Source organism: Rissa tridactyla, chromosome 6 (assembly GCF_028500815.1).
Source record: "Rissa tridactyla isolate bRisTri1 chromosome 6, bRisTri1.patW.cur.20221130, whole genome shotgun sequence".
NCBI lineage: Eukaryota > Metazoa > Chordata > Aves > Charadriiformes > Laridae > Rissa > Rissa tridactyla.
In genome coordinates this window covers 50,162,641-50,180,197 of record NC_071471.1, presented here as the reverse complement: position 1 = coordinate 50,180,197, position 17,557 = coordinate 50,162,641, and the positions used below count along the sequence as shown (strand labels likewise).

The 17,557-nt window shown below is 46.8% G+C and overlaps 2 protein-coding genes across 5 annotated transcripts in view; one reads left to right on the top strand and one right to left on the bottom strand.

The window, feature by feature from the left end:
* SYNPO2L (synaptopodin 2 like) overlaps positions 1–14,917 on the bottom strand; it is a 40,699-nt gene extending 25,782 nt beyond the window's left edge. The window contains exon 1 of the mRNA XM_054206568.1: positions 14,590–14,917. Within this exon, the coding sequence (XP_054062543.1) occupies positions 14,590–14,694 (105 nt within the window). The 5' untranslated portion in view covers positions 14,695–14,917. The remainder of the gene's footprint in view (positions 1–14,589) is intronic.
* Positions 14,918–16,529: 1,612 nt separating this feature from the next.
* SEC24C (SEC24 homolog C, COPII coat complex component) overlaps positions 16,530–17,557 on the top strand; it is a 39,231-nt gene continuing 38,203 nt past the window's right edge. For 3 of the 4 annotated variants that reach the window (XM_054205633.1, XM_054205631.1, XM_054205628.1), the window contains exon 1: positions 16,530–16,656. The gene's annotated coding sequence lies outside the window, so the exon portion shown is untranslated. Of the gene's footprint in view, positions 16,657–17,212; positions 17,519–17,557 lie in introns of those variants that run through there. The other variant, XM_054205629.1, reaches the window with a different exon arrangement.

The window sequence follows — 17,557 nt, the reverse complement described above, 5'->3', positions numbered from 1 at the left end:
CAAGAACACCGACATGCTCTTATTCTCTCATTCTCTATCTCCTAAATTGCTTAGGGAGTCTGTGTCCCAGAGAGGGAACAGGAACTCTTTCCAGACTTCCTGTACATGACTGTGTGTCCTTCTGCAGGCCCCTACTATGCCTCCTTGGTATGATCCCTGACACACAGAGCCCTGGCAGGTACCATCCTCAGGGAAGCTGACATCGGGGAGAGATGATGGCTCTGAGACACTTCCTGCTATCAAGCATTTCTGCTCTAATGGCTTTGGCCAGTGTATTTCTGGACATCTGCATCAGGCTGTATGGCATCCTGTTACACCAGCGTAAACTTGGAGTAAATCTTTAGCCTTAACAGGACCTGTGTAGGACGGGCATTGCTGGATCTGAGAATGGAGCCTGGGTCTCTAGTTACAGGCTAGTTCCTAGATCTGGCCTCTTGTGGGCATCTTACACCAAGTGTTTCCTCTCCTTTTTGTTCCATCATCCATCAGTTAAACTTCCTACTGAAAACCCCAACCCAGCCTAGCCTTCCTGTTAGGGCAAGCAAGCAAAACAAATGCCCACTCAGCCCCAAACTGCAGACCTCTCCCATATAGGCAAGCAATGGGATAGTCTTGTAGGATGGCTTACTTAGCATCCACAATGCACTCATTTTACACATAAAAGAGTAGCTGGGTCAGGCGGAATCAGGCGCAAGGTAGTAATATGCTGGACCCCTGCTGGCTCGTGTTGGGCAGGCAAGAGCAGCACTACTCCATGTACTAACCCCATGCAGCGCTACAGGCTTGGGGAAGAGTGGCTTGAAAGCAGCCCGGCAGAAAAGGACCTGGGGGTGTTGGTTGACAGCCAGCTGAATATGAGCCAGCAGTGTGCCCAGGTGGCCAAGAAGGCCAACAGCATCCTAGCCTGTATCAGGAATAGTGTGGTGAGCTGGACTAGGGAAGTGATCATCCCCCTGTACTTGGCACTGGTGAGGCCCCACCTCGAGTACTGCGTTCAGTTTTGGGCCCCTCGCTACAAGAGGGACATTGAGGTGTTGGAGCGTGTCCAGAGAAGGGCTACAAAGCTGGTGAGGGGTCTGGAGGACAAACCTTATGAAGAATGACTGAGGGAGCTGGGGTTGTTTAGCCTGGAGAAGAGGAGGCTGAGGGGAGACCTTATCACCCTCTACAACTACCTGAAAGGAGGTTGTAGAGAGATGGGGGCTGACCTCATCTCCCTGGTGACAAGTGATAGGATGAGGGGAAACGGGTTCAAGTTACGTCAGGGGAGGTTTAGATTGGATATTAGGAAACACTTTTTCACTGAAAGGGTTATTAAACATTGGAATAGGCTGCCCAGGGAGGTGGTGGATTCACCATCCCTGGAGGTGTTTAAAAAAAGAGTAGATGGGGCACTTAGGGACATGGTTTAGAAATGGCTTTTGTCAGGGTAGGTTAAAGGTTGGACTTGATGATCTTAAAGGTCCCTTCCAACCTCAGCAATTCTATAATTCTATGATTCTATGATTCTACTCCCAGGTCAGCCTGCCAGCAGGACTGAGAGGTGTTGGGGAAGAAGATGGAAAAAGGAGGGCTATGCTCCAAGTTGTCTGTGTGTTCACTGGCACTTTATCACTCTGTAGCCTCTCCAGCTTGACCCCAAATTTTGCCTGCATGCTTAAAATAGAGACTGGCTCATCCCAGCTGCCACATCCATCAGCCTCTGTCATTTTAGTCCTTTATCTCCCTCCTTGTTAATATAAGCCTGGAATGAGAACGTGTGGGTCTGTAATGAACTACTGCTGAAGAACCACTTTTCTGCTGTTACAGTATAAATGCTGCTTCCTGATACTCCCTCAACACGCAGCTGTTAACTGAAAGAGATAGCAGACACATTTTCCAGTGCTGCCTACCGACACAGCAGCTAATGCAGAGAGTTAGGAAGTTGAAGAGAGGTTAGAAGGAGGGACTCCTTCTGGTATTCCCCAAAAGGCCAACTGCTGCTCCACGGCCAAGTGCTTGGTGCTCAGCACTGGATGGAAACACACTCGCCAGTATCTCTCCCAATTATGGAGCGAGGGGACTAGGGGTTAAAGGCTGTTAGCAGGTGCTCAGAGCATTCCTCACATCCCATCGTACTCCTCCATGCTCACTGAAACCAACTGGATGTGGGCTGGTGACCACCCAGAGCAGAGCCAGTAAGCTTCCTGCAATCCTCTGGTCCCACAGTCCTGCAGGACTTTGCAGGCAAGTGTCTGGGATTCCCAGGCAGGGAGGGTCAGGCTGTGCTCACAACACTGCCTGCTGCTGCTTCAGGCATCTTTAGATCAGAGTAGGCTGGTGGGATGCAAGCTGCCCCATGCGGGCTGAGCAGTGTGAGCAGGCAATGCATTTCTTTCGTGGTTAGTAAAGATGCTGGCTCTGGCTTGGTCTGTGCTCAGATTTTACCAAGGTGGCAAAAGGCCCACACAGTAAAGCAACTATAGTTACTTCAGTGCTGTTGCAAAAGCCTGCAAACTAGCACTATAATCCAGGAGGGGACTTCTTGTCTCCATCCCTCTTTGGGAAAACAGGACCAGGTCTCTTCCAGTGCAGGAAGAGATCTACAGAGTCTGAAAATAGCATGTAAATGTTCCTGGCTGTCAGTCTCCCACAGGTTTATAAGGCCCTCCCTGGAAGTTTACGAATCTACTTCCCAGGGCCAGAGGGAAACAAACTATTCACAGCTTCACTTTAATGACAAACCCCTACCCTACTGCATTTGCCAGGAAGGAAAGCAAAAGGGTTAAAGGCAGAAGAGGATTGTGCAGGGAGAGAAGGAAGAAAGCACTTCATACAGAAAGGAAGGGACTTAATCCACGACCAGGACAGCAGGGTGCAGTGTGCAGAAGGCTGGACCTTCTGGTCTAGACAGAGACCAGCACAAGGCTGCCAGTTTTCATATGACTGCGAGCACAGTGCTGTGGAGACCTTTAATGACAACCCATAGCCTGCACATCTCAGCGAGGGCAGTACTGAGCCTTTGAGGCCCCAGGCCAGGCGGCTGCCCAGTCCGAAAGCCAGGCGTGCTGCCCACCCTGAAGGTCAGGCTGCCCTCCGGCTCAGCCACTTGCTCCCCATGTCCAAAAGATGCCCTCTCCTGGGCAGCCAGTGAGCCACATGAAGCGTCACTAACAGGGATCTTCCGCTTAGGCTGCGGACAGGTTGGAAGGTGTCACTCAGCAGCTGTTCTGAAGAGATGGGAAAGGATGGGAAAAGCGCCATTTCAAAGAGAAATCCTCTCTGCTTCCTGTAGGAGATCCCTGGAGAGCCTTCATGTGTAAGTGAGAGGCAGCACCGAGGGGCCCTGACAAGTGGTCAGGGGTAGCCCTGGTCCTGGGACATTGCACTCTCTGACCTCCTAGCACATCCTGTGAGGACTGACCGCTCCTTTTCGGGGAGGAACCCCACAAATTCTCTGAGCCTCTTCTAACTAACTGCTTGTTACACTTTCCACTCTATGCCTCAGTGGACACACCTTGGCTCACATGGGAGGAATGTCCTGTTTAGATTCCATCTGGGTTTAGAGAATCCCTATTTCAGGGCCTTACTGATTTACGCTACTGGAAATACAAATCAGTGTGGAAAACTGGAACTATAAAGTAATGAAACACATTTACTCAGGAGATTGTCCATCTCACTGCCCTCTCAGCAGGACTTCTGTTGTGACAGAAGAGCTCTTGTCAGACAGGTTTGGGTGACTGCAGCACCTAGGTACATGCACATACAGGTGCATGTTTTCTTTCATTACTTTGCCCTCTTATCATATTAGACAGGAGGGAAAGGACAGAAGCAGCTGAGGGGGGAGAAGGGTGAAGGTAACAAATGAGGAGGAAAGGAAGAAGTGAAGGTGTCGAAGGGAAGGCCGGGAAGGCCAGGGCTGGGATGAGGCTTTAGCAGTACAGTACGGGTTTCCTTGTACAGCCCTGGGGAGACAAAAGGACATGTGATTATTGGACGTGTCTCAGGGGAATTCGGCCTAGCTTTCGGGAACAGAATGCAAAAGAAGAGGGGGTCAGATGCAACTTGGCAGCATCTGCCCTTCAGTAGGGACTATATTTAGATAGTGGTATGTCGGGGTGAACACACACTGGGATGCTAAGAATAGAGTAATCCTGATAGTAACTCGGTGGCTTCACATCTTGCCTGAGTACAGCCCAGGGAACCAGTCTTGAAACTTTGCAACCACCCTCCCTGCTGGCCAGCATTGCTTCTTCATAAGAAAGGAAATATGCTGTGGGTAATCAGAAGTAGTTTGCAGTGACTTTTAGGAATAAGATGCAACAGGTTCATGCCATCTTCCCCCTTGCCACCCCAAGGCACCTCCCACCTCCTCTCATTGAGAGAACTCAGTCTATAAGGTACGAAGACAAATTACATTATCAGTCTTCCCCTAATTCCCTAAAATCTTTCCAGCAGCGACCTAGCAAATTCAGGCCAATTCAGAGTTGTATATTGAATACAATTCATCTTCCCATCCAGTGCCCCTTCTGCTCTCTGACTGCATGTCATCACACAGCTGCCCCGTTCCCTCAGCAGCTACAATGGCACAGGGTCCAGCAGTCCATGGCAACGTGGCAGTCTTTAAGTTTAATTACCAACCTTATGTGAAATGTAGTGCTGTCACAGGGTTCCCATGGAGAGGTAAGAACTGCCTTGTTGTAGTATAAGGCAGTATAAAGCATTACCAAAAGGGACTGAACTCAGGGAGGAGCCAACCAGCATTTGGGTCTCCTCCTCCCAGAACCTCCTGCTCAGCCGAACCACAAATGCAGTAGTTGCTAGAAACAAATACCCTCCATCTCTTCTTTCTGAACATCGGTGTTGACATCATTTTGGTTACTGTAACGGTTTGTTCCTCCAAGGCCAGGGCCTAATCTTTACTTGTGCAAGGAAGGATACCCCTGTGGCTAAGGCACTGGAGTGGGATTCAGGAGACCTGGATGATTTTTTGTGTGACCTTGGAGAAACAAATCAGACTGCGAGCCATAAATGACAGTCACCTGGAAATCAGGACATTTTTCAACAGTTTTTTGCTCTGGATCTTAAATTTTCTTTGTTTCAGCTGCCCACCTGAACACAGAGATCCAGTAAGATACTTTTCCTATGCCTTCTCTATTAAGTATGTGAATAACATCACATCTTCATGGCAATGCCATATTTTTGTTGGAAGCTATTTACAGGAGAATGTTTACTCTAATCCATTATTATTAAACTAACCATTACAATTACACTTCTCTATTTAGTTCCCATAACTTCCTGACCAAACACCGTATTCCTGTTTAAGAGGTGACACTGGATGACTTGCCTCTTGGTAAACTGGGTCCGGTGTCTCTGCAGACCTACTTCACAGGTCATCCTCAGTGAAGCTTAATTAGGGAGTCTTTATAAGGAGAAAGAAGGGAGAGAACACACACTACACTTTCTGGGACGAACACAGCAAGGGAGGGTGGTGAAAGAAGGTATCTTGAGTGGCAGGACAGACTTGGGTGGCTCCTGAGCAAGGGGTTTAGAAATGAAACTTAGTATGGAAGAGGATGCTGGTGCTGGCATTAAGTGCATACAAGACTACTGTAATATGTTACAGCCTAGAGTGTACTGGTGAGGGGGATATTGCTATCCTAGTGTGGGAAACAGAACAACACCTTCGGAGCACTAGACTTAATTCTGATTTGTACCAGGGTATACGAGCTGATAAAAAAAAAAGGCAAGCAAGCAGGGGTTGTTAGTTTTCACTCTCTGTTGAAACCAAGTGCCTTAAAAAGAGCATTTTGCTGTGATAATACAAGGGGGAAGAGAAAAACAACCTCAAACAATCCACTTTCTTTGCCTAAGCAAAATGTTTAGCACAGAGCTCATGGCTAGAAGCAAGTATCTAGCCAGGGTTGGCTGCAGGTAGATAAAAAGAGGCTTTATCTCCACGGCCTTTTGTTACTTGATGGGAGATTAGCTGAAAAGTGGGTGAAGTGTAATACCAATGACAAGGAATAATGCCACGAGCACAAGAATAGATACTAAAAGTAATTGATAAGCATTTTACTCTCAATACAGTAAACAGCAGGATATCAAGGTTTTTTTATATGAAGCAAGGATTCAGAAAGAACAGATATGTTTGTCAAAAAGCAAGAGTCCAAGTGCCCACATCTAGCTGCTGTGACAAAAGGAATTGAATGTTCAGAAGATACATGTCCCTTGTAGGTCCTTTTCTAGAGGCTCAGCCTTGCTCCTTTTGACATAAAAGATTTTAGGATCAAAGTCTAAGGGAATTAGAGTTTATAAGCAAATCTAGCCACCAAAATGCCTCTTTACAGGGACAGGCACTGAACTAGGACAGGAGTGAGAGAGCCTCGAACACAAGACAGAGTCATCCAGAGACATGGCTTCAGTCCTCCAGGACAAGGTGTTCTCAACCTTAGCACTGCATGCTGGTACTGGGCTCTAAAGGGCAGTGAAGATATGCAAGCTCTGAATAAAACCCTTGCTCAGAACAGAGGACTCTCTTCAGCTGCTACCAATTGTTGAACAATAGCAGTCTTAAGTATAATATGCCTCCACAGTACTTATGCTGAGAGAGGGCAAATTAGAAGAAGACATACCTACTATTATTTTGATAGAACGAGGATACAATCCAAGACAAAAAAACCACTTATGTTTGCAAAAAGTTATTGTACACAGCATTCATCATATTTGCAAGTGTGGGTTACTTTACCAAAACACAGCACTCACTAACCCTAAGAGTCTCTGAGCAATGCTCTGAGGAGGATAAGCACTGTTCTGCAGCAGCGAGGACAGGATCAGCCACAGGTATGGATTAGACAAGTACCCTGTTCACCTGAAGGATTCCATGGGACCTTTGTTACAGAGACCTTCCTGTGCCTCGCAGCATCTTTGTAGGCATCTTGTAGGTATGAACGTAGAGGAAAAAACAGGCTTAGCCTTCACAGATGTATTCAGTAGTAGTTATAGCAAGTAGCATGTTGAATAATGCCGGTGAATGAACCTGAGCTCTGGACCACAATTGCCTGTAGCATTAAACTGTTGAAATGATGCTTAGCACATCTTCGGTTCAGGCCAGCTAATGCTCTCCAGAACACTTCCCAGGCACGGGTTTGGGAGCTAGAACAGACCACTCCCCAAGCCGCTGCCTGTGGGCAGCTTGCATGCAGTCATCTTGCTTGGGAGAATAGAAGAGGTTAAGTGCTGGGCTTCTTTCCACTCTGTAGCAGCTGGCATCAGTGCCAGAGAGTGGTCCCAGGTACATTTAATGCACTAGGTATAGATGTAGCTTGTATGGTTTCATCACAATTGCTGATAGTCATCTGTCAAGAGGTTCTCCCAGGACTCCTGTCTGCTAATGGGCAAATAGGATGTAAAGATGAAACTGCCCAGACTCTTCACCTCTGCAAGGAGGAGAGGGAAAGCTTTTCTAGCAGTGTCCTTCAAACAGAAATCTTAGACAACCTGTGGAAGCAAAACGTATGGGGCAGAAACACTGTGGTCACATGGAAGAGGAGAAACCATTCAGGACAGTAACATATGAAAGACCAGGAGCCAACATCACACTTTGTCATAGGCATGATTGCCTCATGTCCTTTGGAGGGAAGCTAGGAAGTGAAAAAAAGAATAAATACGGAGTGAAGTGGCTTGGGCAGTGAGAAAGGAATAATTTAACAAATGGTTAAAGATTATCTGAGAGTAAACATATAATATAAATCAAGATTCTAATAGAGGGAATGGCATAACCACCGATCCAGTCCATCCACACAGTCTGCTCTCTATACTTGTTTCGGGAAGGATTTACTGTGGAAGGCCATTTCCCTTGCAGGGGTGAGGCACAAGGAATTGTGAACCAGATCATAATCTGATACAATCAGCAATGATGACTTGCAACCATGATAATATGCTTTTCTGTTTAGGCCACCTGCTTATCATTGTCCTGGAGGTCCTTTTCCCCCATCTCTGCTGGGAACGAAGGGCAGAGCTCCCCTTCCAAGCTCTGCACATTGCTTGCTGCTGTCCCAGCACTGTGCAGAGCTTGCAGCTTCTCAGCCAGGGAGCAGCCCTGGAGCCCCCGACATTCTCCCTTCATGCGGTGACTGCCGGGCCCAGCTGCTCGTCGGAAAGTTCCACCAGCGCCGCAGCCTGCGATCCCTCGCTGGCAGCCAAGGGTGGCACCTGCCTAAGTGCCGACAGGCCATAAAACATATCCAGGAGCACTCCCAAAGCTGCTTGAGGCACTCCTTCCACAGCAGTGGCAGACATACTCGGCCCTCCAAAACTAGCATTAGTGACTGCTATAGAGTAGGCTGCCAGCAGGGCTTTTTTAGGTGTGACAGTAAACATTTGTGAAAACAGATAAAGAACAGCCTGCCCAACTTTCACTGCAGGAGGGGGAGGAAGAGAAGGTGCTTGCAAGTCTGGAAGCCATCAGACCTATTTGGGTTAGAGCTGGCAGCCCCCATCATAAATAATGTTACATGAGCAAAGGTAAACAGGACAGAGCAGGCAGGCCCTGGGTCACAGGGACCAGCAGCATGGCGTACAGGCAGCGAGGATATCTGGCAGAGGAGACAGCAGAAACAGTGAATTGTCAGCAGAGAAACATACAGGAGAAAGTGGAGATATGTGCGAAAGAGGTAAAAAGGAGGTTGTGATGAACTGCTCTTAAATGACAAAACAATCCTTTGTTTTAAAAGCTATACAATCCTGTGTCACTGCTTCCCCTAACACTTCCCTCCATTGCTGCAGAGTATTTGTACTCTGGAATTTTAACAGGGAACTGAAAGGAGCCCCCTGAGTTATCAGGGCCAATCCCTCGTTGTTTCAGATGCCATATTGTTTACTCCAGTTCATAAACTGATTGCAGAAGGATTTCAGTTCTTTTTCTAGATTGGAAAGTTGTTGCTGAACCTCCCTGGTTAGTCGTTTTGCGCACATTTGATTGGTGACAGTGCTGTCCTATATTTGAACAGCGCTGCTGGTATTTGCCCAACATCTATTTGTAGACAGCAATCATATCTTTCAACCTTTTGCTAGGTGAAAGAAGCCTTCTCTCCTCTCCTTTTCTATAGCTGCTCTAAATTCATTTTTCTTGAAAGTGGCTGGCTCCATAGCTGTGGTATTTCCAGTGAATTCCCACTTGTGCATTAGACAGTAACATCAATGCCTTCCTATCTCAGTCAGATATGGCTACCTGAAGCTCATTTGTTTCTGTTTATCTTTTTTTCAGAGATGCATCATTTTACTGGCTCATTATCCTCTTGTGATGCACTAATACTCACAGGTCTTTCTCCTCTACTATCAGTACCAGCTGGAAAGCCTCCAGTTTCCCTGTATTTCTTCAGTATTACTCATGCACCAGACTATACTGGAGGTACAAGTGTCTTCCTTGCTTTGTATAGTACGTAACTGGGTTTCCCTTTTCATGGAATAAATCTTGTTTTGTAGCAGGATCCCTAAAGGCAGCTTTGCATGCACTTGCACCACCTTAAAGCTGCCCTCTTCATCTTTGTAAAAATTATTTCCCTAATATAGTTCCATGTTATGATTCTACTTTGGTTGATTATGGGCTTAACGCTTATGTCCTATCTTATGACTTTTCTCAGACTAGCTATTTTACATTTTGTTTAGTTTCAAGCGCATTTGATGCACACATACTTATTGCAAAGAAATCCTCTAGGAACCTGATGGTATTGTTCACCCATACTCTCTTTTTAGAATGAGCACACCTTCTCATCACTTACAGCTTCTCCTTGCAAGGAATGTTGTATATGTCAGGACCATGTACTTTTCCCTCAGCCTTTCTAAAATAAAAATCTTGCCATCTATGTATCCTTTTTGTTTCTTGCTTTTATGCTTTCTTGAATTCTTTCCTGATGACTGTTTCTGGCCAAAGATCAGTTGTGTTGTGTTATGTTGCTGTGTGCACCACAGCTACCAAGCTATACCAAACCAGCTTTATTTTGGTAAGGGGTAGTGTAAAATCCCACTATACTTTATCTGCTTCTTTAAGAGTTAAAAGATTCATTAGGAATCACAGTAAGCCAAATATGAATGCACAGTAGTTCAACTGATTTCACTTGAAAGGATATTTCTGTAACTAAGAACAAAATGGAGATTTTCCTTTCCTTTTGGGGTTCTTTAGTCTTTATTTTCCCCTTTGTTTTTTTTTTCTCTAGTTCTCCATATTCCAGTCCTTCCTGATATCTGCAGAATTATTCATGTCCTCTGTTGATGTTTGATCCTGCTATGTATCTGCCAGCTGAACATATCAATGTCTGCTGTTCTTTCAGCTTACTCATTACTGAGTTGATGTTTTAATACATCCCTAATTTAAAAATCATCTATTCTTTCTCAGTGAGGGCTCCCAAGTCACTAATAAATTTTCTTTTGCTTCTTCTTTTGTTTCACCCTCCACTCTTACAGTATCTGTTTTTATGAGACTGAATTTTTACAGTACTCCTTTCATATACACGTCAGTATGGTATCCCTCATATACACCAGACATATAGCACCCAGACACTGCAAATGATTGTTTGGGTGGAACAAAATAGTCAGTATGTGCTCTTGTAGGCGAGTTTAAGATGAAAGGAATAGATATTTGCAGTTACAGATCTGGAACCATAGAGTCAGTTGGCGTTAATACTATTTCAGTCTTGCTTATGTTATTTAAATTTGAGCTTTTTCCTCAATATCCACTGGACACTGCTGGAAGAAGCAACGTGTGTTTCCCTGATCCTAAGGCAGGCAGAGCTGGTTTGGCTCCATAAGGTTACTTGAACACGAGGCTAGTTATGTATGACCCAAGACACAAGGTATATAATTCCAGCATTTTGCTCTAGGTGTGTCCCTGAACCCATAACCCACAGGGAGTCAGATGGCACAGAAGCTCTGTGGCAGCTGGATCCAGCATGTGAAGATTCAGCTGCTTTTCTAGCCCTTTGTGTTGGCTGGACCGAGGTTTAGAATTAATCCCTTGCTTGGTCAAATGGTTTAAACAACAGCTATGTATCCTTTCAGTCTGTAGAAAAATGGGTTCACACCCCACTTCCAACATGTTCGTTTATTTAATTGCAGCCAGTTGAATACTTAGTGCTAGAAAAGACGGTTTAAAATGCACATGCTCACTGTACATTCTAAGTTAGCTGCAACCTGAAAAAAGCCAATAATTTAAGCTATCATTGTGAACAGCTTAGAACAATCTAGTAGAGGCCCACCAATGTATTTGAAGAGTACAGAGAATAATGCTGGAAACATTCTAATATCATTAATTACCATCTTGTCTCAAAAAAAAAATAATCATATAGCAGATCAAAAGAATTTTCAGAAAAACAAAAAAGATACCAAGAACAGCAATTAGTCATTGATTTTATCATAATCTCCATATAAAGAAACAATAAAAAGATGATGATGACGTAAACTTTAGAAAGAAGAAATGCAGGAAGACCTGTGACTGCCTAAATTGATCAAGTAAGATGATGAATTATGCAGGGCTTTGTAATACAACATGAGCAACTCTGACAGGAAACCCCACTTTGTGCAACATTTAGTCTTTGGAATGCCCGGCCAATTGATGTTATCAAATCTTCATTAGGAAACCATATAAGATTTAGTCAGACAAGTGAAGCACTAGCTGTTCACAAATAATTATCTGTTTAATTGTAGGGTAAACCACCAGGACTGTAAATTCTTACACACTTCATAGGGCATGCTGATAATCAGCTGGGGTGAAAGAATTTCCCTCCGCATTGCAGTAATAGAAAATTAGATGCATTGGTGAAGTTTACAACTTCCTCTGAAAACACTTGCAGGAAACACAAAGAAAACAGGAAGCAGGAGATGGAGTGACCATTAACCCAGTCTGGTCTAGCAATTGCAGCACCTCTACATAACTACAATGTATATAATTTATATAAAACTTATTTGTTATGCTTGATTCATTTCCACTTACTAGGCCCAAATTAGCTTTTCATTGCTCTTTTTCATCCAGAAAGGTATACAGAAACAATTTGACTCGGCATCCAAGGGTGAGCATTTTTTCTTAGTGTTACTAGTATGACTTTTCTAGTCTAGAAGTTGAAATTGCCTAAAATGACAGCACTGGAATTGCCTGAGACACCAACTGTATCAGGCTGCTGACTGGCACCTGTCGAATATTCATGCCTGTATCTTCTATCACATTTTCTCCAGATTCATCCATGTTCCTGTTCTGTCCTTCCCCATTCTGTCCAAATAGGTTTTGCTGTAAGAACCAAAGTGCTAATATTTCAGCTCTGCTAAGCCAAAGTTTTCCTCGTCTCATGTGAACACTTCTCTTTCTCCCCAAGAGTCCTTTCTTTGACAGCAATCAGCTTACTAATAGACCCTCTCATTTATCTAATCTTGCTTTCCATACACGCACAACACATTCTTCACTGTACTAATGAACACCATGTTGTTGTTTGACCTCCCCTTTGCTGGGCAGGCTCAATCTCAGTGACACCTCCCTCTTACCACACTTCCCAGTGTTGCCCAACAGCACTGATCTCCTGGATAGAGGCCAAACTGAGCGAATTGCTCATCCACATGAGACCCAGCTCTAACAAACCAATAGAGAAACACACAATACTTTCCTGTTTCTCTATGCTATATCATATGGCCACAATCCCTGGTCAGGCTTCTTTAGTGATGGGACCATGCCCATCTTTGGCTCCTAACGGACAGCGCTAATGATGTTAGAGTTTTGGACAATGCTTTGCAGGCAGCATTTGGGCCCAGACTTCATCCTGCTGGTGTCAATAGCAGAATTCTAACTTCAGAAGAATGAAGAGTTGATCTTTCAACTCAGAGAGCTGAAAACTGACATTCAAACTTCTACTCTCTGCATGGTAAGAGGCGGACAATTAGGTTACTCCATGACTCCTGGGAGTTTATTCTCTTCTAAGACGTTTATTTTCAGGTATGATCTTACTGGGTTCACAGTAAGGATCAATAAATCATTTCTTTGGAGACTGTTTAAATGGTGTTGCCTTTAAGACAGTGAGTATGTATGGTTACCTGGTACCATTAAATTCTGGACAATAATAGCCCAAAATAATAATTATAAAATCAAAGTCCTGCTTGAAGAATGATGTACACTTTGAGCTTCAAATGGATTAGTATATTTTCCATAATTTTTTTTAATGCAATATCCACGTATTGTAAAATAGATTTGTATTGCTAGACTTAATGTATCTCACCCAGTTCTGGGTGAGAGCTACTTCTAGTCAATACCTTTCTAGAAGTGCTTCTAATCCTTGAGCAATATTTTATTCACCTTAAGGTGCAACTTAGCCTGGGTAATGGCTAGTTCTTGCTGCTGTTCAATCCTGAGTAATCTTTATAAGACACTCAGTATCTCCTCTCTTTTTAGTCCCAGTTTCTTGTCTCCTGGGGGAAAAACAAGAGTCAAAATAATCCTAGACCCTACGGAGTTTATTTGGCCACTGAAAATCCCATTTTCCTAACAACCACTGATGCCAGATACCTATTTCAAGGATATTGCTTCTTTCTCATCAGCACCTTAAGCTCTATGAGTATGCGCAGAAGTTGTTTTCGTGGAGAAAAATCATCTTTCTCTATGTAAGAAACATCCACTTCAGGGCCAAGCTATGGGATTCCAAACCATTTGGCAGAAGTTACAGACAAACACTCTTTGACCTGGGGTGAGTCAAATGACACAGAACCTTTCACTTTAAAATTCTCTGTCAGAGGCACAGTCTACTTAAGGAAAGAGAAGAGCCTGGCATAGCATTTTTCATTCCTGCTGCTGAGTGCCTTCCAGTGAAACATCCCAAGATATTGAGTTAAAGCTAATGCAGCTATTATGGGCTTAATAAACAGAGGACTTTTTTTCCTTATTTTTAAGCTACTCAGTAGTCTTTATGAAAAGAGAACAGTAACAGCTTTTTATCAAAAGTAGTGCAACTCAAGGTTCATGTTTATTCCTTTTTTATTATTTCTCTCATCCAAATAACTGGTTTAATTCTTGGGATGTAACCCATATTTGCTGCTTAGAGCATCAAAAACATTCACTTCGGACAGTATTGAGAAAGTTTCACCAACAGAAGAGACCCTAAGAAATGCATCTATTTTGAAAGCTGGAATATAGTAATGAATTGTTAGTGATAGTTAAATTGAATTCCAAATATGGCTTTTGTTGCTTCAATTTTAATTATTTTTTCTTTAGTTGGATGTCTTATGCAAGTACTGAAGCTTCTGTATTTGAGCCCTTTTTCCTGCACCACCACTACGGTTATACATCTGCTGACAGGTGTTGTTGTGCAGTTTATAAAGTTTCCGAGCTGTACAGACCTGCACTGGAGCCAGTCTTCACCTGACACTTGTCTCTACCTCAGTAGTATCTATTTCAGGACTAGTATCCCACCTCACACCCTGCTTGACCATTCCACTCTAGTTTTCCTTTTAAGATCTGCTGCACACAGTAAGGAGTTCCTGCATTCCTTAACGGTAGTGAAAAATGCCCGACTCAGTAGAGATATCTGAGTTCAGTGGAACAATTCTGCCCTCACAGTTCACATCTTGAGGTCCTACCTTTGACACTTGAAGGGGTCTTTTCTGCTCTGAACCCCCTTGCAGCCGAAAGCCCCAGGGGGCACCTCCAGACAGAGTGATGAGCATTTCTTCTTCAGCTCCCATGATTTCTGCGCTTTGGATATTTCGTCTTCCCAATTTCAAAACAGACTCCAGTTCTTAACAGGTGATATATTCTACTCCCATCTTCACAATTCACACCACGATTCCCCAGTCCCCCAAAAGGCCTTCTGGTCACTTTCTCCTTCAAGTTCACACACACACAAGAGGAGAGTCGAGACTGTGAAGCCCAGCCTTCCCTGCTCTTCTGGACTCTCAGCTGCTGCTCTGCCTATGATTAGACATTTGATTCTGCTCTTGGTAAGGGGCCAGAGTTGTCCTACACACGTGTCATGTCAATCTCACCCTCTGTGCCCCCCCACATGGGTCTCTCACCGGAGCGTGGCTGAAAATAGCGCACCTTCTGTCTCTCCAGAGCTTTGTCTGACACTTTTCAAGCTGGAAGCATTTCAGTAAAAATTTTATTTCCACTTTCCATTCCAAATGCAAATCCTAGAGTCACCCAGCACTTGGGATTCATTAGTATGAGTTTCAGGCAAGGACAGGACACAGGCACAAACTTGTACAAGATCAGGTGATAGCACCTGACCCTCAGAAGCCGAACAAAACCAGCTTGCAAGTGGTGTACTCCCCCACCTGTGTCTTCTCCATGCAGCTAGTGTCACTACACGGTAGCACTGTACCTGCCCTGAAAACCACAGGCAGACTGTAAATGTAATGTGCTCCCTCTGCAGCTTGCTGCTCCCCAACATCCCCTACAGCCACTCCTAATATTAGACACTGGGACCAGAATAGCCAGGATTAGCCAAACAGATGGGATTCAAGCAGTTCTCTGCGGGGCACTGCATACATAGACTCCCCAGTGACCAAGAGAACAGCTTTGCACCCAGATACACTGGATTTGCACTTTCTTCTCTTTAGGACCATGGCAGGCAAGACCTCCTGGTTGTCCCAAGCCACCTTGATCCCTTGGAGTTACAGGAGAAATAAAATCCACATTCCCCTTTTTCCTACAGGGCTTAAAATGTAATTTTCTCTTAAAATCCCAAGGACAAACTTCTCTTCCTTATTCTGCATGTGCGTATCTCCCAGTGACTAACAAGTATCTTACCAATCCCTGTGATACCCTTGTACCGTAACATTCAAAGGACAGTTTTGCTGTGACACCATTGCTTGGTTGACTACTCCGTTGCCAGTATTCTAACACCCCTCATTCGGGGCCACTGCACGGTTCTGGCGGGCGCACAGCAACAAAACCTTACAAGGTAGTGAACAACTCTTGCACCACCATTGCATTTTGGCGCAAAACTGGCCCCGGTCTGTCACAGGCCACCGGTGAGACGCACGGCCAAGGGCACTGTGACCAGCGCGGGCCGAGGCTCAGCAGCGTTGGGCTGTGGTTGTGCCACAGCGCACCCATGCCCTCAGCCCACGGCTCGGCTGCTCTTGCGGTGGAACGCTGGTTCTCCGGCCGTGCAAAGTAACCTGAGAAAATGGCCTCCAGGGCTCTGTGCCCCACCACCGCCACAGCGGCCCCGCGAGAGCCCTCCCGCCTTACTCGGGGCTTCCCTGGGCCCGAGGGAAGTGCAGGGCGCCCGTCGGGCAAGCGCGGCGACAGCCGCTGCCGGAGTGGCGGCTGGTCCCAGGCCGGGCCCACCGGCAACTCAGGCCGGGCGGAGCCCGGTCGCCCCCGTCAGCGCGGCCCGGCCTTTCCTGACAACCGCCCCGCGGAGCGCGAGCCCTGCCGTCGCGAGCCCGCACTGCCGACGTGCGCCCCCGGCGTGACGTCAGCGCCGCGCGGGCGGAGGCAGTGCGCACGCCCCCTCTGCCTGACGGCGCCTGCGCCTCATCCGGGCCCTGCCGGGCGGGGCGCGGCGGCGGCCGGGGGTTGGCGGGGAGTGCGGACGTGGCAGGCGGCGGGCGCGGGAGTGGAGCTTCCGGGGGAGCGGTGGGTCCGGGAACCGGAAGCGGGCCCGGCAGCAGCGCCGGGAGCGGCGAACAGCGGCGGTGAGTGAGGCCGCGGAGTGGCTCCGGGGGGAGAGCGCCGGGCCTGCCGGGGGCGGCTGCGCAGGTGCTCGGGGCGGGCGGCTGGCACCGCGCCCGGCGGCCCGGTGGGGGCTCGAGCCTGAGGTGCCGCTGCTTCCTTCCCTGCCAGCGAGTTGAGGCCTGGCGGCGCCCAGGCGGGTGGCGCGTCGGGCCCGCCGTGCCTGCGTGCCGCGCTCGGCCTCTGCAGCCGCCCGGGTCATTCCCGGTAACGTGTCCGGGCCGGAGCGCCCCGCGCCGCCGGCGACGCGGCCCGGCCCGGCCCGGGTCAGCGAGTGCCGGCCTGCGGGTCTGGGGCCGGCTGTCGGCGGGGCCTTCTCCTCCAGAGCATGGGCTACCTTGGGGGGAGCCGTCGGCGTCCCGGTGTGGTGTGGCGAGTGCCGGAGGGTCCGTGTGGGGCCGTCGCTCCCTCCCGGAAAACCAAGCGGTGTTTTTGGGCCCGGGCGCGCTGTGAGGCGGATACCCCCTCTGTAGCGTCCCTAATCTCTTGTAATCCGTGGATCCTTCCCCCCGCGCTTGTGTTGTGCGGTTCAAGCTTCCATTCATTCCAAGCTCGTAGAGGACGGTCGTTCCGTGTGGGGGGGACCCGGTGACTGAGTTTGGTTGGATTTGGTGATAAAATTTGGCGATTGTCTGCCTGTGGCTTTGAGAATGGAAGGAGGAAAAGAACGGAGATGGCATGACCATAATACAAGTGTAGTCTTGAAAAAAGCAGTTATGCGAGATGTGCTCTTGTTTTCCATGTAGATGGTGCTTTGTAGATGTTTTGTATCATCGGAGTCTGCTTTTGCTCTTTCTGAGCAATGCTCTTTGGAGTAGAATGAAGGTTAGTTTTGTTTACTTTTTATTCTTAGGATGTACTTGG